Source organism: Xiphias gladius, chromosome 14 (assembly GCF_016859285.1).
Source record: "Xiphias gladius isolate SHS-SW01 ecotype Sanya breed wild chromosome 14, ASM1685928v1, whole genome shotgun sequence".
Taxonomy (NCBI): domain Eukaryota; kingdom Metazoa; phylum Chordata; class Actinopteri; order Istiophoriformes; family Xiphiidae; genus Xiphias; species Xiphias gladius.
In genome coordinates, this window is record NC_053413.1 from 14,576,733 (window position 1) to 14,598,347 (window position 21,615).

At 39.2% G+C, this 21,615-nt stretch overlaps 1 protein-coding gene across 1 annotated transcript in view; it reads right to left on the reverse strand.

Annotated features, from left to right (window-relative positions):
- tnr (tenascin R (restrictin, janusin)) overlaps nt 1-21,615 on the reverse strand; it is a 169,472-nt gene that overhangs the window by 56,099 nt on the left and 91,758 nt on the right. The window contains exons 5-12 of the mRNA XM_040143972.1: nt 13,979-14,099; nt 12,353-12,569; nt 12,123-12,223; nt 11,028-11,190; nt 9,650-10,126; nt 4,396-4,515; nt 4,101-4,244; nt 2,454-2,569 (exon numbers count right to left, since the gene is read on the reverse strand). Coding sequence (XP_039999906.1) covers nt 2,454-2,569; nt 4,101-4,244; nt 4,396-4,515; nt 9,650-10,126; nt 11,028-11,190; nt 12,123-12,223; nt 12,353-12,569; nt 13,979-14,062 — 1,422 coding nt within the window. The 5' untranslated portion in view covers nt 14,063-14,099. The remainder of the gene's footprint in view (nt 1-2,453; nt 2,570-4,100; nt 4,245-4,395; nt 4,516-9,649; nt 10,127-11,027; nt 11,191-12,122; nt 12,224-12,352; nt 12,570-13,978; nt 14,100-21,615) is intronic.

Here is a 21,615-nt window from a genome sequence, read left to right on the forward strand (position 1 = left end):
GCTACTTTCCTGAATCCAAACTGTAATGACAGATGCAATTCATTTAATCGCCTCAGCTAAATTACCAGGGTGGGCAGTAACACACAGCGGTAATGTTCCAATGACAAGTGGTGTTCAATAATAATATAGTTAAATGCAGGCAATGCTAAATTATAGAAAATGAATCACCATAACAGCATATTCCACTCCCACCTCCTGCATCAGTTTGCTGATAATTAGACATCGTACTTATTAGGGTAATTTAGTTTTTCAGGTGGGTCAGCATTTCATTTTTCGTGTCTGTCAAAAAAGTGATAAGAGATGGTTCTAATAATCCTTTTACTATTCATAGAAAACAATATATTAATATTAGATTTGAAATGTGTTGCAGCAATGATTATTATCTTAATAACTGCAAAAAAGGAAATACATCAGATTTTTTTATAATTACTTTGCCTAATTATTAATACTAATAATCTTCAATGTTATTGTTTTAAATATATACAGTACTGTCTATACAGTACAGTAATGCATATGTATTATGTATGCAAGGGGTTCCCCTGTAGCATAATCACATAATTTCTTCTACACGATGCAGCTTCAGAGGCTCAAATGTGAAAGAAAGATCATTTTTAGTTGCTCATGGAATTTGCCAGGCAGTGTCTTTTCATCCCAGGAGTGAAGGAGTGAGTCACAAAGTGCAATTTAAACAGTTCTGTAGCCAAAGGCATGAATTCAAGTCATTCATGTAGACATCATTTATGAACAAAATGCTTTATATAAAGATAATAAGGCAGATTTGTACAGCTTCATCGTGTGTCCTGACCTTTGAGCTTTGACCACTTTGTTTCCCACTTCAGGGAAACTGTTATTGTTTTTGGTCGGTCATGTGTGTGTGGATTTAATTTCAAAAGAAAGCTCAAGCAGCTTGTCCAACAATAAATGTGTTTTTTTTGAAAGGTAGCCTATAGTAAAACTGAAAAAGCCTGTGTCCTTTTTGAAAAAAGTCAAATAAATTATTATTTTTATGACTGTATGTGACTCTAACACAACCACTACTAATATAGTATGACTAGTATAATTCTAGTACAGTTCTAGTAGTAGTTGTATTGATTGATAAAGCTATTAAAAATCGGCCAATGTTTTACAAAGACTCCAAAGTATGTCATATTAGATGGTGTGGTTGGTCTGTGCTTAAAAAAAAAACACTGGCAGCATTGTATTTTATTGGAATGTCAGATATCTACTGTAGCTGTTTCTAACAGTTTTAACGATGGGTCTTGACGCTCACCCTCCCTCCATCCCTCACCCTCCCTTTCCTTTTTACAGGGTAGTGAGTTCTGTGTTTGTTCGCATTGGCCAAAGCTTTCATGCCTACTTCCATTATGAGATTGTCAAAATTCAAAATCCCCATTGCTGGATTAGATCCACAGGGGGCGTGGCTGCCAACTCATAATATGATTTCCCCTGTGGTTACAGGGAGAAATGGAAAGCAGGGGGAGATAGAGGGAGGAACCTAACCAGAAAGGGATAGAGAGAGGAAAAGAGAGAGGTGAGGGAGAAAGAATGGAGTGGAGAGTACCTTTGGGGGTAGAGAGGAAAGGGTTGGAGATCTCCACCAAGAAGTGGTGGATTGAAAGCAAAAAGAAGATATTATGAGGGAAGGGAGAGGGGTTGAAAGATTTTGGAAGAAGAGGGAGAGCGGTGAGACATGAAAGGTTTTGGATAGAAAGAGAGAGAAACAGAGGGCTAAAAGCAATCAAATCAAATCAGGAGGTCCACTGCTTTTTTCCTTCAGAAACTTTCTTTCCCTGCAAGGGCTTGAAATAAACACACAAAAAAAAACACCTTAACATCAGATTTATTGCTTGGGGCCTGACCAAAGGATATCTCCCCCTGAGAACACCTTAAAGGAGAAAACCAATTACTGTGAGAGGGCACAAGATTAGAGTGCCGAGAGTACCTGAGTTTACAGCAGGAATTAGAAAGAGAAAGCTTTTTTGCTTTCTGGCTTTCAACCTGGCCATGCTATGGTTTTACAAAGGGTTATTCTAGAAAAGGGTTTAATGGCTCATCCATCTAATAGCCAATAAGCTTAAGACAATCCGCTTGTCTAATTTGGTATGGGCCCCCAAGAAAACCTAAATCCATCCAGTTATATTTCTTCCTGTTTCTACACAGAAATTCAGAAAGTCATTTAGAGATCGGCAGTAGTGAGATTTTAAAATAATTATTTTCAATCAAGAATATTTTGTTCGCACAACCAGCAAAGTAGAAAAACTGGTCTGTTTTGGGTGTGGGACAGCAGGCGTTTCGCCATTTGCTGATGATTCATTAAAAGCATTAAAAAAAAATCAGACTTTTCTCCTTCTGTTCGGTTAGTTTTTTTTTTTCCACACACAGTGCACTCTGCAGTCTTACATTGGGGCTGACAGCGAACACTTACACTGAGTGTTCCCACAGCTTTACTCTACCTTGGGGATGAAGTTGATCTCCCATCCATCAAAGGAATAGTAGAAGGGTTGCCACTGGACCTCCACTGACGTCTCTGTGATGGATTTGAAAACTAAACCATCCGGATTGGAGAGATCTGGAGAGGTAGCCAGAGACATATTATTGTTCTTCAGTGACCCACACAGCCCATAAATCACTACTCCATCTAATGTTGAAGGTGTCCGATGCTGAACCTTTCTCTTTTAAATTTCTGTTTCTGTTCTGCTGCCTCTGTCTTTATTAATTTTCTTTCTTTCTTTCAGTCATGACTGATGCAGTGCTAAGGTTCCTGATTGTACATGATTTTTTGCATTTTTATTAATTAAGATGTCATTTTTGTTTAAAAAGATTTAAAAAACAAACACCTGCTTCACAACACACACAAAATACTTTTTTATTTTAAGCTCAAATATGCAATGATTTAGACAGTACTGTTGTTACTTGTACAGTGGCTTCAGAAAGTAATCAGACCCCTTTACTTTTTGCACACTTCATTGTTTTGTAGATTTATATTTGAATTGATTAAACTGCCATTCTGTCCAACATCATACTCAATAACCCATAATGACAAAGTGAAAACATGTTTCAAGACATTTTTGCAAAGTTATTGAGAAAAAAAGTATTCAGACCCTTCATTTAGTACTTCAATAAGGACAATTAAAGCAAATAGGATGAACCTGACCACAAGTTGGTATGCCACAACAAATAGTCTGAATACTTCTGTAAATGAGAGATTTCAGCTTTTGATTTTTTAATACATTTGCAAAAATGTCTAAAAGTACATTTAACTCTGTTATTATGGGTTACTGAATGCAGATTGATGGGCAGAAATGGCAGTTCTATCGATTTAAACTTAAATCTACAACACAAAGTGTGCAAAAAGTGACGGGGTCTGAATACTTTCTGAAGCCACTGTATATAAAACTCGCAACACTGATTCCTTTATTAAAAACAAATAGCCCTAGCTCATAAATTGATCTCGCAAAATGACTTTTTTCAGAGGCAGCTGTGTCCCTATAAATCTTTCTAGATAATCAAATACTACGTTTTATAATTAAGTTTAGCAAAGACAACCCAACAAATCATATCATCACTGACAAATGGTTGCATCAAGCTTAAATGCCCTAAATTGTCTTTATTACTCCAATTTCTGCTATGACTGAAATTAAATTCACTTATCTGTGAAATGGAGAATCATTTTACCAGCCAGGACTGCACTAATGATAATACACTGTATGTAGCCAGCTGATATACAGCTGATGGTAGGAGTTACACATTCAAATGGTGTTCATATCTGTGTGTGTGGGTGTGTATTGGAGTGTGAGTGACACCAAGCAGGTTTTGCAGGTAGGAATCATGACCAGTTGGCAGAGAGGAGCAGTTGGTAAAAAAACAAAAAACAAAAGAAAAAACTGAGTGACCGGATGTATGTGCATCCACATGAAGGACTGTGTGCATTTATGAATGCATGAGAGATACTTTACGAGACAGAGGATATTTAATTACAAATTAAATTCAGTTGTAAATTAATATTTTGTTGTTTATGGACCAAACGTGGCTACAGTGGAATATATTTCAGCCCTGTACGGGGGACATTTCATCAGAACTACCCACAGGACTGCACTTACAGGTCCAAACAGTAATGCTGTCAGGGATGCTGATAGTGTTGTTAATGACAGCGAACACATTGATGTTGTACTCCATGCCTGCTTCGAGGCCTGAGATAGTGCAGGTGGTGGTATTGCCTGGAATCCTTATCTCTAGTTGTACACCTAAGAGAGACAGGTAAAAAGATACTGAGATACATGGATGCACTTTTAAAAAAAAAAAAAAAAAAAGAAAAAAAAAGAAAGAAAAGCTTACGATTTAAAGTTAAATTACAACCTTCCTAGCTTTGAAAGGCCAGCATAGCTCTGTGCTTACCCCCAGGGCTGCTTGGTGTGTAGGTCAACAAGTAATCTGTCAGCACAACTGAGCCTTCCCACTCCAGGTCAATAGTTCGATCAGTCACCCCTCGGACCATCAAGTTCACGACAGGTGCCACTGTTGAAACAAAAAACAAATTCAAATTGGGTTTAAACGTTTGCTTTTTTCTTTTCTTTCTTTTATTATTTATTTATTTTTAATTTTTGTGTGTTTTTGTATCAGCATCAAATTTAACCCCTACGGCACCCTTGTAGTAACTTGCCAGTGTTTTGCATGTGCTTAAAGATAGCAGGTAGCAAGATAGCCATAGCCTACCTTAGCTGGAAATCCATGAAAACTGACTTGTTCTCATATTTATCAGAAAGTTTTCCACGTACTTTATTCATAATTTCCCTGTCTCTTACAGAGTACAGCTGAAAAACTTCAGTATCCCTCATAGGCACAGTGTTTTGGTGTGCTAGATGAGGTAGAGTCTGTCCAATCAGAATGACTTGCAGGCAGGAATTTTTTTCATGCCAACTGATCCACCACGAAGCTACAAGTAAGGAATGTATAATTTTGCCAGGAAATGATATTAAAAAGATATTAAAAATAAAAATACTCATGGCAACTCATATAACTAATAAATGTAGATGAATTTGTTAGCCAGCAAAGGACTGTATTTTAAGTTGGGTGTATAAACTCAACATTTCATTCTGACAAATAGGAAATACTGCAAAAATACTAAAAACGCTAAAACATAGTTGCATGTTTTAGGAAATGACTGACAGCAGAATAAGGTGTAAACATATAGTAGTTAGTTGGATTAAAAATGCAAAACCTCTGGTCTGGTCCTTTAAACATTTATTTCATGTCTAAATCCCATGCTTTTTCACTTTTAGATATTGTCAAGTTGCCTTCTGCGACCCGCATTTTCAGTTATGTATATATTTAAAAAGAGACAGCTACATATCTACTCAGACTCGAGAAGACTGCTTCTTGGATGTGCATTCCAGCCAGTAAAAGAAGCCAGTACTTGTCGCAACAAGAGGCCGAGTATTAACAGGAGAGGGAGAAGCTCTGTCACTCGTTCATGTTGAAGTTGAGATCGACAAGCCATAAACCTGAGAGGTGGGGCTGAATGTAAATGCAGAGGCATAAACAAGAGTGTTTACAGCTCCCTCTGCCAAAAACAATGAGGAGGAGGAGGAGGGGGAGAGAGGTGAAGGACATAAAGGAGGAGAAGACAAGACAGAGGGTACAAACAGTTTGAGACGCATGCACAGAGGACAGAAGAGAACAGGAGAACAAAAAGATTAGATGAGATGTGCTTGAGGAGTATAAATGACTAACACAGAAAGACAGATTAAAGAGCGCGAATGAGGAAAATAGAAGAAGAAAGGGGGAGACAGAGAGAATGGTAAAGGAGCAGTGAAAGCAATGGTGTGATAAACAGCATCTCACCCAATCATCATCTCTACATCCTGTGATACAGGACTCTACAGCACAGCACTGAGGACTCCTGGGGGGAACCTTTGGACACTTAAGTAGCCATTTCAGCTACTTCCTCACACACTTAACAGATGGCTGCCTGCTTTACAGTAGTTTGCTCATTTCGAAACAGTGAGCCTGCACTGGGAACAACTCCTGCAGCATTCACTTAGCTAGAATTATTTCCGCAGTTGGACTCAGCTTTGTCAGGTATATGAAGGATATAACAAATCAAAAGAAAGTGCAATAATCCGTGGGATAGGAGAGGAGTGACTGAATGAGGTCATGCAGGAGGCTGAACAGATGAGCTGCTTGAAAGTAACAACATTAACTCCAATAGAAAGTGAAGGGCAAACTCTCAAGTGAGCACTTTGGAAAAGGTTGCTCTGAAAAGTTCAGCAAGAATGTTGAAGCTGAATTCTGTGACGTTACACTCAAGATACAGCAAAGACTTGTTCCATCACCTCACTTTGTTGTTGCTATGGGAAAGGTCACCAACAACCAGTTAATCAGAATGCAAATGCTTGTTTACTCAGTTGAAATTGTCACCCCAGGACAGGTCCAACCCGACATCCTATCAACATTTCTCAACTGCAGAGTATCGGGAGAGTCCCTGACCTTTGTGACTGGGCCAGTTTTCAGTTCCTAATGTGATCTCTTTGATTTCCTTTCTTATTCTAATTTCAGTTTAAGCACATATTGTTCTTCTGCCTAAAACATCTAAGGATGAGTTTAAAGGACTTCTCAACCAGCGTCTCTACGCAGGTAGAGAATAGAAAAAGAATCCGCAGAAATATGGAAGGACATCTTAACGGGGCCTGTATGCATGCTGCCAAACACTAGAAACATTATCTCACAATTAATTACTTGAGTTACAAATACTACTTATCCTCATAAATAAGATGTTACATTACTGCACATCGGTGATATAACTTGCAGACTTATTCAGATGCTCAAGGTTTTTGTCTACCTTGATTTCTGGTAAATTATGAAACCATTTCTAAGGCATGTACCTTTCCTAAGGTTTGCTTCAAAAGGGCGACTTGCTGAAGGTTACTCAAAAATCTCGCCATGAGTCTTTTAAGTCTCATTAGGTCTAATCAGCACACCATCACAGGCAGATACAGCAAAATCTAATGAGCTCAAACCTTGATGGTAAAACTCAGCTGACAACAGAGGTCAGTGCATCATCAGGGGACTAACATGCCTTCAGGCTATTGTGTGTAATGGCATTCCTCCTGTTAATTGGTCAACCAACTAAACTGAAACTTCCAGTGTGAAGTACAAGATTTTTGTTTTTATGTAATAGAAAACATCTGAATAATACAGGGACAGTGCACACTTTATTCCATAATAACCACCAAAGTGCTCCTGCCTCTTTGCAAGTGTCTTTGCTTTTTTGCTGCCTGCAAATATCCAAAAAGATGTCTGGACCATCCACAACACCTGTTACAGCTGAAATGTTTTATTATTGAGAAAAAGTAAATTACCTGTTTAATTATGCTCTAAATAGGCCTTTTGGAATTTTTTCTGCTGATATGCAAATTTGGTTTCATATCCAACACTCTGCTAAAGCGTCCTGAAAAGGAACAGCACACTAGATGTTTGCTAAAAGATCAGACCCAGCTCCAAAACAAATACTGTCAAAGATGTATTGTCATACAATTTCTATTCAGTGCAGGAGAATGGTTCTGGATATTAAAGGACTTCAGTCCAATTTCAGTCAAAACCGCGGACAGAGTACGTGTCCTTGCGATTCTAAGGCAGACCATGAATGACTCAGAAGTACTGTGTGTTATTTGTGTGGCTGTCAGGTTATGTTTAGGTGTGTGTTTGTATTTAAAATAAGTGCTTGATTGTGTGAAGTGCTGGACTGTCACATGTCTGCCAAAGCTAAATATTAGGCTTTTAAACTGATATTCTACTGTGGGATCTGCTGTAAATAAAAAAGCCATGCTGTTCAGATAAACTTAACTGATGTCATACAGCAGAGTAGGGCAATAAAATATGGCAATAAACTGGACAAGGGATGATACCAAACTTCTTTGTAGTTTTCGTATACACTGCAGCACTGAGATCCACAGCTATGTGAGAAATGTAAATGTCAGTCGTCACCACAGCCGCACTTTCAACAATGTGAGAATGTCACTGCTATTTTCCCACTGTAGCATCAGGACTCATCAAAGTGATCAAGTGTCAAGATTAAATGCCACTCTTCGGTGCAAGCTGATCCCTGCGTTGTGGGTGGATATATTTTTATGTAAGATACACTGTATTGTACCCCATGCCTGAAACATCCAATTTAAATTCAAAAGCCTCCATTATTTCTCATAGTGGGAGAATATAGGCCACCATAACCGAACCAAAAACCTTGTTTTCTTCAGCTTTTGATAACATGAAATACTTAAACCTGTCACCCTTCAGGTCTCTGGTAAATGAACTGCTTTATTCTGTATTCAGCAAACTATCCCCTACAAATATTTGCTATTTTTGCCTCTAATTGCAAAGAAATAAGCAATTTGGACTCCATAACTTGGTATAGATATTGAATGGGAGGGCAGCCTTAGTGAGGAATCAGCTTTAGTAATATGATTTGCCGTCCCTGTTTTTCCAACCGCTCTTCTGTCCCTTTGTTGACAATGGCCTCCAATGGCGCAGAGAGCTGGCTCGGAACAAAGACGAGCACAGCTCAGACACCGTCTCAGCTGCAGCTAATGTGACAGTTCTCTCCCCGGATGAATGTGACTTTTGACAAATGAATGCTGTTACACCTTCTGCTGTCCAGCAAATCACGCATCCCACCAACTACATTTGAAGCATAGAGGGGTTTGTTTTTCAGGGCAGCACATGCTGTATACTAAAAATAATGGGGCTGAGGGTTGTCTTCTCAGACTTCTAGAAAATGAATTACCAACACATCTGATAATTAACTGAAGGATTTTCAGCATTTCTCTGGTTTATATTATTGTAATATTTCTAACTATAGTTTTTGGACTTCTGGTAAGCTAATTTTTAAAATATCTCTTTGGGCTTGGGGAAATTGTGATGGACATTATTTCTCTGACATTTCATAGACTGAAGAACTTATTAATTAGCTGAACAGAGATGCAGCCCTAATTGTATATGTGTGCCAGATGGTGTTTACATAAACATACTGTGCAACACGTTTAGATCTCAAGAATATAAAAATCCACTCCAAACATCATCACATTCATGATATCTAACAGTGTGAGAGCATTATATAAGAGTAGCTTAGGGGAAAATATCTTACTGTTTGTTGGTGTTATGTATCTGTTTTTTCTTATTTTTTTAAAATTACTCCCAAAATGTAAGTAGAGCAGATAAAGAGACATCGAGTTTCTAAACACATTTGCTAGACTGTTATCTGAAGCACACATTCAATTTTTGCACCCAAATAAACCTCAGCGATAGTGCCAGTCATTCATGAACAGAAAATGTGCCCACATTACAGAAAACCACTCTTGGCAATTGAGGCATTCCATCTAATGCAGCTGCTCTAATTTTGAAAGAAACTCTCCAGCCTTTCAGCCTGAACTGTTTGAGGTTCACAGAGATTCATTGTGAAATCTGTTTAGGCTGGATTTCTGGCAGACTTACTTGGTCTTAGTCACACTGACAGCAAGTGTTAAGGGAGAACACCTTCTTTGCTCTGAGTTTCTGATTAACGGAATTGAACCATAAATGTCAGACAAACTACTTTTTGTACTTGACAACAGTCAGAGAATTAAACTGATGTGAAGGATAAGAAGTAATAGCCTACCAGAGTTGCAGTCATCTCCAGCAAAGCCATCCTGGCACACACAGAAACCCTCCTTGCAGACTCCCCTCTTGCTGCAGTTATTAGCACAGTACACCAGCGAGCAGTCCTCTCCCACATATCCGGGGCGGCACTGGCACGTCCCGTTGACACACAGCCCCTGGTCTGAGCAGTCGTTGAGACATCGCCCGACCATGCAGTCCTCACCGGTGAAGGACTCCTCGCACACACACTCCCCGTCAATACACAACCCACGGCCCGAGCAGTCTGAAGGGCACCGCGGCTCTGAACAGTTGTCGCCTCCAAAGTCACGGTCGCACACACACTCCCCTTCAACACAGACCCCCTGGCCGGAGCAGTCATCCGGGCAGCGAGGCTCAGAGCAGTTTTTGCCGGTCCAGCCTTCCTCGCAGATGCAGCCACAGAGGTCAAAGCTGAAGCTGCCATGGCCACTGCAGCCGGGGACAAAGTCCAAATGACCTGGGAAAAGAGTATATAATTATTACATATTCTGTAGCAAAATAAAATGGAAAGTCTCCCATACGATCAGCCTTAAAGGAATAGCTTGACATTTTGGGTAATATTACACTTTGTGCCTTATGCCTAAATAAATTGTGGGTAATTTACATTTTCAAGAAGTTGATTATTTCAGTATCAACTCAGAAATGATATTATATCAAACATCTAATCTGCTTCATGTGTACATTCGTCCACAGCCTTGACGGGAGAAACAGAACTCAAGACATCAATGAAAACCTGTTTCTTTTTATGCATTTCCATCCAGCCTACATCCTCCCCAGCTGAGCATTTCATCCTCATTCTGATTCAGATCGTGACTGCTGGAGATAATCATATTCTCACCGTAGAGATGGAGCGTTTTCAGAAGATATTTGAATGGGGTGATGGTGTCAATGGAGCAGATCCTTTAACCCTATAACTCTATCCATTCCAGTCCCCTCATATTATAATGGCAGCATCTCCGGAATAGTGAACAAAATTTTTACCAGTAGCAAAGGTTTCTCTACACCTTTTACACCGAGACTGTGCAGCAGAAAAAAAGAAGTCGCCCCCCAGCATCAGTATTCTGCTGCCGTCTATGTCCTCTTCAGTCAATGTACAAACAGTTTTTCTCTGCAGGTTTTTCCTTATAGTACCTGATTTTATTTCTTACCATGTGAGGAACTCCTGTTTTGAATGTTTTTCTTGCAGTTCTTTATATCTTTGCCTCCAAAGGCCGAACAGTTGATACCACATATTATTATTACTACATTTTATTATTGCATTTTTTGTTCGTAGGTAAAGTGGCTTATACAGTATAAACAAAAACTACATCCTCAAACTTTGCCCATATGCATCGTTGTCATTGTTGAACAGTACTCACCCATGGCTGAGCTCTCCCCACAGCATCCAGATCCACACTGAGCCCTGAGCAGGGAAACTTCTCTCTCCAGCATCTCCACCCTTGTGGCGAGCTGCTGGATTGTGGTTGCTGCTGCACAACCACATGCAGCTTTTGGGATGTTGATGCGGTGAGTAAATGTGACCTGAACAAGGAGGACAGTTTGGCCCCCATGAGTACATTTGAGCAATGAATTCCACACTTATGTGACAATGTGCATGTAGTTAATTTTTGTGATACTACGCTCACCTGTAGCTCTATATGCTTGGGAAGGGGCAGAAAAACATTTATAGTTTTGTCTGTCAGGGAGAACTGAGGCTGTAATCAGTTTTCATGGTATAATAAAAAGTAACAAAACATCTATAGAAACCTTTTAAACCCACCTCCTCCAACATTATCCACTTTTATCCAACAACAGGAGCAAAATGTGGGCACCTACAAACAAGCTCAACAGGTTTGTACAGCCACCTTTCAAATCTACAGGGGCTGACTGTGTCTGTTTGGCTGAACTATCACTTCCAATAAACCTGGGTAAAATAAGCACTCATCATAAAAATCTAAATGTAAATGACTATGTGTGATGAAGCAGGTGCTGTCCTTTAGAAATGTTTCGTTCCTCATGAGTCAATTAACTACCCTCATGTCTTATTCCCTGTTCACAGGTACAAATTCGAAGCAGCAGGCTACCTCTTGCCTCTCACAGGCTTGAACCCATCGGAGATGTTTAAGGAATTAATTAATTAATTAGTAATTTACATTCTCAGCTTGGATGTTTTTTTCTTACATCCAGGTTGGAAAGTTATGTTCTCCTGTTGCCACGGAACTGGCACACAACAAAATAGTGCACTTTCTGTGTGATGTGTTTCCTAACATTGTTTTCTTTTTCAAGTCCTAGTAACTAGCTAAAATTATATCCTTCTGAATGGGGTAGCTGATTTATATAGTTGATTTGGAGCAGAAAACAACTGTGCCTCTGTTCAGGAGAGAGTCAGAACGACTGCAACTGGTTGTCTCCAAGTGGCGGAGATCAATTATGTAAAGCTGAACTTTACTCAACTTAAAAAAAAAAAAAACTACCTGGCTGTCAGCATCCAGCGTCTGCTCAGTGTATTCTGTTGGTCCAGTTGGTTCCATTGGACCCTCCACAGGAGGTCTAGACCCCAGCTCAGCACGTGAACCTTTAAAATGAACAGAATATGACTTGAAGACTTTGTGGTTCTCTGGGACCGAAATGTGTCTCAAGGACAGGAGATAAGATGGCTACAGTTGGTTTGAACCCAAACACTCGATCAATCAGAAGACCTCACCTTCACCCGGGGCAGGAGGTGCCGAGGCGTCCAAGTCAACAGAGCACAGAGACTCCAAGGGAACATTGATGTTGTAGACGTGGTTAAAGACCACAGGTTGCTCCCGGAGGGTCTGGTTGGCTGAGGAATCCGGTTGATCCCCCCCTGGGGTCTGTCTCCTCACTCTGGTGGTACGAACCAGCTTGTTGTCTCCTGATGGAGCAGCATGAGTGGCAACCTGGAGAGAGAGACAATATGAAACGAAAAACCCTGCACAATGGTTTGGACACAGGGATTTCCAGTTGTTTTTGTCCATTCTATCTTGTCTTTGTGTGAATGATGAAGTGAAGACTAAGAAAAGAACCCAGGGGGACACAAAACAAGATGACTAATATACAGTATATGAAGGATTTACGCACTGGCTGTGACACTGACACAACAATTTTCCCATTAAAAATGTGGGTCATTTGCAAAGGCTGTGGCATCAATTCAGTATTTTAAGACTGTGCTTTCTGTATGTCTGGCAGAGAGCTCAGAGAATTTTTAATATTAAATAAGCAAGTAAAATTTCAAGGAGAAAGGAATGACAAGCAAGAAATAAAGCCACGTGCAGACAACCCACCTGGATTAACTCAGTAGCTACGTGTCGTTGAATATGAAATTTGTAGATTTGTTAAAATATTCGATTGAGGAAATTATTACAGAGTTATTAGTATATGATTTCTAGCACCACATGCATGAAATTGACTATTGGCTAAACCCATTCCCCAAACAAAGTGATGTGCATAGGGATGCAGTAAGTATTATACTCTGTATTTAAAGAGTTTGGAGGGTGTATTTCATTTTTTTGGGACTTTCAAACCCAAAAACACAACTGTGAAAGTTTAAGAAATGGATTAAACAGTGTTATTCTGACCCCATGTAACGTGTAATTGGCTAAGCAGCTTCCTACCTACAGTAGTAACCAGGCATTTACTTCTAAGGCCAGGGAGCATATCACATGTTCACGACTACATCCACTGTGCAGTATTTCCTCCTGGATGTTATTAGAGCTTAGGCTAACTTTAGCAGCTCTGTCACTCCACCAACCACAGCCAATGTTACTCAAGATAGCGTTATATTTGCCAATCACCCTATATACACCCTAATACTGCAAGTCCTCATCCTAAAAGCCTTTACACTTTTCATGTTAAAATTGAATTCAAACTGAAAATACAAACAAACAGCGAAACAGAGTTATGTTAGAATGAAATAAAAGTCAAATCCTACATGTCTCCTTATCATATTTCTATCGCTAGGACTAACTAGCTCCTCACTGCAATATAAGATAAATTTTTTATCTTTATTTCAATGTCTTCTACATAGATTATCAACTGGCAGGGATGCTGACTCTTTGCCTGTGACATGCAGCTCTAGCCTCATGTGCAGGTAGTCTGAAACATCATTTCCCTTTGATACTCAAACCGGCCAGGACAGAATTTGAGTGGATTTGTGCCCAGAGTCAAGTGATTAACGCGGCTGCCAAAAATAGTAGATTGCAAATAAATAATTAATGTGAAAAAAGCCCTAGCCCTGGGCAGCTGCACTCATTAAAAAAAAGAAAGAAAAAAAAAAAAGACAGGGTTATTTTGTCTGAGCAAATTTTACCTGTAGAACAAGAAACAGAGCCAAAACCAGGATCCAGCCTGCACTGGGCACAGTGGCCCTGTGATACTGCTGTGCCAGTGGCATGCTGCGATGAAACCTCACCACTCCTGTCCACTCACACCTGTGGAGGAGGGAAATTAGTAGAAAGTTGGGAGAAGATCAAGAAAGGGAGACATAAAGAGTTGGTTTAAATGAAAAAAGCAGTCAGTGCTTGTGTTTGTGTTGCATGAAAATGTGTATTCAAAGTACATACTGTAGCTGTACCAGCGTTGTTGCTAGTGTGGCAACATCGAAACATATGTGCTCGTGTGTGTCTATTCTGTGTGTGTTTCTGTGCTTGTGGGGGAGTCCCACTGCCATCATCTTATCCTCTGTAAATGGTACATAAATGCCTTTGATCTAATGTAAAATAATTAGCTTTAGAGGGGAAAAAAAGAGACTCTTCCGGGGATTATGAAACCAGCTAAGAACCTCTGACTGTATTTCACTGTGCAATACCAAATATTTGATCTTTCCACTTGGGAGGAATATAGAAATATTGCCCAGGAAGAGAGCTGATAGATGGATTTCAGTAAAGACATGGTTTGAGTGATGCTGCTGTAATCCCCTCTCCATTGAGTGGGGATGTGAGAACAGGCAGACACTGAAATAAAAGCCGCACAGAGGAAAAACTGATGTGGATCCTTTAAGCAGACTGTCACATATCAGCACAGACAAGACCGTGCAGAGCTTTTAAAGTGGGGATTTTAATTCATTGAGTTTTCGCTGCCGAATCAGACATCGTACTCCACCTGCATAGATGTTTTTCCGTGCAAGTATGGGGACAATTGCTTGTACAGGACTGAAAAGCAGTTATATCAGTAGTATGTGTGTGAGTTCATGTGTGCTTTACAGTAATTTTAAGAACAATTCCCTTGAGTTTCAGCATGTTAATGTCTGTGAATGTTTATGCAGATGGTTCAGGAGGAGAAAAAAAAAAAAAAAAAAAAAACATCTCACAGACGAGCGTGTGTAGTCTGTATTCAAGAGCCCCTTTTATCACAGCAATGCATCTCATGTTGGTGAAGCAGGCTATTGCACTCAGCTGGCGCCTTTTGTGAGAGCCAGATGGAAGTCTTCTTATCACATGTAACTGGCTCAGGCTTTTTTGATCATTTATGGTGGAAATGTTGAAACACCAGTATATTTGCACATAAATAAGAAACGGAGAGAATCCCAGCTTGTGTGTGCGTGTGTGTGTGTGTATGAGCCATTCATACTTTAAGTTTCTCTCACTCAGAGAAAACATTTCTTTAAATTGATGCATAATAAATGCCCCAGACTTCCTGCTCACATGATCAATATTCCTCACCACCAGTCGCACTTCACTTTTCAAGATCTTTTGCACCTACCTGAGCACGCCCTTCATTTCGAGACAAAGTCGAACAACCTGTGTGTACGTGTACATGTGTGTGTTTTGTGCATGGTGAACAGAAACGCACAAAAGATTTTGACACATACAGTATATCATAAAAGACCCACTGGGGAAAGATAGCCGTTCATATTTTACAATCTACAGCCTGCCTTGTTTTAGACAGTGCCGCTAATGCTTTTAAAAATGAATCTGGCCTTGCTGGAATCAACTGCCAACCAATGCCGCTCGCCCAAAACTGAAGAGATGGAAAATGTTCTACTTTGAAACCTACCCTCTAGCATGCAGCTGCTGTCTGACACGACACGGGCCATTTAACTGCTGAATTCACCAAACAAATTAGAAGCATGCAGATGGTGAAGGAGTGTGATTGACAAAGCCAACTGGAACCGTCTTGTTCAAAGCCATTAGCTGAAGCAGTGTCCCTTCAGCTAGCTTCAGTAGATGGCTCAGATGCATGCTTAAAAGATGTGATGGTGTTAAATGGCACTACATTTATGTTTCACTCACTTGCTGCAACAGGCGACACAGAAAACAGTTCGAGATCAACCGATTATATAGCAACTATGTTATATTGGGTTTTCTACTAAAATCCAATGACAATATATTGTATCAGTTGACATTAGTTTTTTACCACCATTAACAAACATTTTTGAGAAAGATCCCTTAGCCTTTATGGATTCTTAATGTTCAAATCATTTCTTTATAATGTCTTAGAAGTTTCCTCGAAAAAATATGGTAAGAGAAAAGCTCAGTTTAAACTAAATATTCATTTATTATTTATTTATCATTTGAAACATTGCTCCTTGTATACATATATGTTAAACTGCATGCTTGCCTGCGGACAAATTTCACATTTGTCATGTTCATGTGAAGTGCCGTGCACCAACTAAAACACTTTCTAGATAACACTAGCAATTAACTGGGATTATGTATTGTAGTGTGCCAAGTGAAAACTGTCTCTATTTCCCCTATGATAAGTAGTACATTAGATAATTCTTTCCAGGAAATGTCACGGAAATTATTTGAAAATGAAAGCGTTATCAACTTGGCTGTTAAAGAACTGTGATCGAGACAAACAGTATACTGAGCAGGTTAAAAAAAAAAAAAAGTCTGTGCTCTTTGGTGAACAAACTACATGTAATGTAATAATTGTAATTACATGTATGTAATGATGACATTGGCTCTCAATATATTAAACATGGATCCGACATGGACGAGACATCCTTAAAGTGATCACATGAAATACAATTTCATGACAAACGGGCAACTCTGCTTTATCTGCTGATAAAGACTGTGTGATATGATCGAAAGCTCCAGAACATCTACCGAATGGACATTGTGGTGGATTTTTTCGTCAGCTATACACATATCTTTGGCATTTCTTTGCTGCAAGTTCTTGTCACTTACTGGCAGTTGTATGTGCTAGGACTGATTTGTGAGCTGATTTTTTGATCTTTGCTCACTTTCTTCTGTTCTGATTTTACTTGTTGTGTGTTTCATTGTTGTTTTAATGGTTAACTTAATATCTGGCCCAGGTTGAACAGTTGAAAATTCGTCTTTTTTCTAACAGTGACGCATTTACTGTGATGTTGATTAATGTGTATTGTACGTGTAACAATAAATAAGTATATAAATATACTATAAGCTAAAATTGGCTAATAATATCAGACATGCCAGTATCTAAGTCAGGCTTTATTCTATACTAGTTTCTGAGACTTCTTTTTTACAACAAACAAATGGAGGTAAAAATAGATGTATCATGTGATAAAAGTGTCATGCAACCTTTTTATCTCACTATAAACAAAATAGATAAAGGTCTTGTGTATGCATGCAAAGTGTCTTCCTTTAAGGCATACTCTTTTTATATTGTCTACCATATACCAGTACATTAAGGAAACCCTATATATAGTTTTATACTGTGATAAAAGTTTGAAAGAGGTTCAAAGTCACAATATTTTTCTGTAGTCATGGGGTCATGGTGAAGGCTGATGCCCACAAGCATTACCATGCACAACAAGAGGAGGTTTTTCATGGAGGCTCAATTAAGGACAGACCTACTCGCTCAGAGAGAAGAAAATCAACATGCTTCAGGCACTAAAAACTAGTTTAATTTACTCACTTTTTTTTTTCCAGGAGAGGGAACACACACACTTAGATGAGCACATGAGCCAACACAAGACCAAGTACGCTGATTCATACACCTTCAAACCTACATCACACTCGAATACGCAGTCATATGCAAAAATACACACCCGCGTGAGTACACAAGCATACACAAGCATAAAAATACACTGTGTACCAAGTATCGAGTGTTTCTTACCTTTCATGTCAATAACAGTCCACCAGCCTTGATAATTAGAACTGTCAGCCTGCGACTTCTCAATCTAGAGAAGCTTTCTAAAGGTGTAAGTACAAAGAAAAGCCCTTGTGAAGTAATTTAGCTGCATGGCAAAGTGAGTATACATGCGTATGTGTGTCCATGTTTCCAATTTATTCACAGCTAAATGTTCTGGGCATGTAGAAAAATATTAATTTAATGATTTTGAGAATCCTCTGAAACAATGCTGTCACTTTATGTATTACCTTTTGATTTCTTGGGAAAAATTGGATGAGTTCCCCCCTGCGAGGCTGAAATGAGACTGCCTGTTCCAATTATAATAAAAACCATCACGACACTTAATGCAATGTCACAAAGGAAAAGGTGAAATGTTCATCTTACACAATGGAAGCCACTCGGAAAAAAATTCCAACTGTAAATTGAATCACAAAAACCGGCACGCCTAAAAGTTTAATGTAAAAAAAAAAAAAAAAAAAAATCACTTTGATCTTGTCTTTCTAACTTTTTTTTTCATCTTTGTTCGATTTCATTTCTCTCTAAGGTGAACTTTGGATTTTTTTTTTGTCGTGAATTTTTGACAATATCTTTCTCTTTCATCTACGATGTGGTTTACGGGCAACCGAGTCGATACGAACAGGGAATTCAATTTAAAAAAGCATGGTGTTGATTACACGGAGATATTAATCCAGGTCTTCTTCACGTGGATGCTTTGAAAAGAGTCCCTTTATTGCCTACAGTAGCTACAGATGTGGAGCTGGATGGCGGGAGAGTATATAAAACTATGTAAAAAAGATTTAATGTACATTCTGTATGATATTTATATATCAATATGATATACAAACAAGTTTTGATGCAGAATTCTTAAAGCCATCCCGTATTTAAATGCAGTTATTGAGGAGCATTCTCAGTCTCTCTACATATCCTGGGTAAAACAAATTGATGGTAGAAATTGGAAAAAACATCTTGTTGGGAACATTAAATATTGAAAAAATAACAACAGTAAACCTCTAAGCTTTCTTCCTTTTCCCTAATGTCCCCAGAGTCAAACAAACACTTACAGACTAATAACATTAAACCAGTGTCTCATCTTTCACAAATATCCCTCAGAGGTGCAATTTGAATAATCATGCATGCACACATCAGAGCCCTATATTTGATACATGTACACGCAAGAAAGGGGGAAAAATAGAATGAGGAAATGGAAACATACTATAGATGAGGACAAAAATAGCAAGTTTGAGGTAGGAAAATATGATTCTTGCCTTTAAATATAAACCCCCGCCTTTGATTTTGACATTTATATGGATGATATTGCTGTCCTTCAGTCAACTCTACTGAACTGTACAAAAACAGAACAAAAGAAAGCAGAAAAACTACAATAAGAGAATGGATACACACACAAAAAGAAAAAAAAAAACAACCTGCTACTACATACTAATATTGTTGGGTTTATGAACTAATTTAACTGTCAATCACTTTTTCCTACTTAATAACAAACTGTGCTTTCCTGGCCTTGCTTCCTGATCTCTTATTCCTGGGCTTGTACCAACAACTGAATTTGCTGCTTGAGAGGACAGGTTTGTTTTTAGCCAGAGTAGCTAGCCACTCTGCTTTGAACTCCGCTGTGGTACCGCGTACACTGTGTTCTGTAGACTAGAACTCATTGTACCAACTCCAGCGACATAAAAATCAATTTTGTGATACACCAGTGTGTCATAATTTTCCAAACTGGGTCCGTTTGGCATTTTGGTAACTCACTATAAACTTTTTCTGCACTGAAGTGTGTGGAGAGGCTGAGTAGGAAGGGTGTCGGTAACAATCAGGGAGTCCAATGCAAATTTCCCTTTAGGAATTACTGGGATTTGTCTTTGCACTCACCAGGTCAAAAGCTGCAAAGGGTTTTATGCTGCTTTGTGGCTGTTTCATTACATGCCCTTGCTTATAAACAGATCCTGATTTAAAGGCTTACTTATCCTTTTTTTTTTTTTTTGTGGAATATATGTTGGCCTATTTGACCTTGATATAGATGCTGTAAGGAGTTTATTAGGTATACCTACCTAACAGTGGGTGTGACCTGCTTGTACCTCCAAGAAAGGCCAAATTCTATGAGGCCTTACTTTAGTAATGTGCTGGTGATGCTCATTAGGGAATTTCGCCCATGCTGGATCTATAACCTGGGTGTCTGTATGATGTTATTGCTGATTCTGGCTTTTGAGCTACACACTCATTCTCCTGCCTCACAACATCAGCTCTGTGCAGACAGTGGATGTCACTGTCAGGTTTCTTGAGTCATCTACAAATGACTCACCAAGCTCTTACTTCCCTACTTGTGTCTCTCCTTCATGGTTTTCCTTTGACCTCTCGTATCGAGGGCATTTTTCTTTTTTTCCCCTCATACACAGAGCTGCCTCTGACTACATGATTTTTGTTTCTCTCTTCATTTCCCGTACCTCCCATCTGGCAACAACTGCAACTCTGCATAGATCACACAACTTGCTGATTTTAATCTTTACTGGGGAGCAGTAACTGAACCTCTTGACCCTGTCTGCATACTTAATACATTCAGCTGTAGGCACATTATTCACCGTTCAGAGGAGCTGACAGTTTGAGTTAACAAGCAAGTTTACCAAACAAGGTAGGCACTGACTGTATGTCCCTCAAGCAGGAGAAAATTGTTCATTTGGTTTTGTTCTTCTAGCTTTATACCAGTGTGATCCATGGACATTTAGCGGTCTAGCGATTATTTACAATATGTGGAAACAACTCAAAATACACTACAGTTCCCAGGTTCATCATACTGAAGGAACCTTTCACACAGTGCAGTGATGTGAAAAGTCTGGGCTTCCTATGGAGGCTCAAACTTGAAAAATGTTGTGGTTAAGTTAATGTTTGACTTTGGTTTTGGAGGGGAAAACAGCGCCACACTATTGTCAAAAGAATTACCCAGGGTTTCATGGTGCTGTACAGCTCATTCTTAGTTTTCACTGGAGGTGTGAAGAGTTGTCTTTCATGACTTGACGACAGGTTGTTATTACCACAACAGCATTAACAGCTGCTGTGAGCACTACTCCCTTCCTCATCCATAATGATTCCCCCACCACAGATGAGTGAAAGGAGCCATGACTTGTGGGAGTGTATTGTGCTCGAAGCTTTTCAGTGAAGCAGAGTGGATGGCAAAATTGACAATAGGTCTTGACGTTTTTGTTCCTTGGGCTTTCTTTCAAAATGTGCTGTGTAGACTGCATTTACACCTGGACGGACACCTTCAGAGGTGCTGCATTAACGCGCTGTTTCCATCATCTGCGTAAGTTACTCACATACAGACTGTATTTAGTGCAAAGTGTAAATGGTGTGGAAAGGTTTAGCCTGGAATTTGTGAAGAAAGAAAACATCACGTATTAAAAAAAAAAAAAAAAAAACATGAGGGAAAGCCCAAGACAACAAAATAAAACATGTACACAGAAAGAAATAGTATGCTACAAAAATAACACAATATAATTACAGAAAGGCAAAAGAGTAAAATGACTACAGGGATTTAACAAAGAACAAGAAATGACAAGAGGGTTCAAGATATACAAAAAAGAAAGCTGAAGAATAAGAGCAAACAGCTAAATAGACCTCTCTCATCCAGCCAGCTGCATCATGAAACAAGAAGCAGCCACAGAATGCCTCGCTTCCCACACACTGCTTGTGATCGCACTCTCTCTCTGTAAAAACTGTGTGTGTAGGTGTGTGTGTATCTGTGTGTTTTAGCAGTTAGGGACCCACAGGAGATTAGCATCCCCATTAGATTATGGAGGGATATGCACTGGAAGGCTTCATTAACTCTCACTGTGTACGTGTGTCTCACTTGTCTTTCCATGGCCACAGGGCTTTTCAGACTGT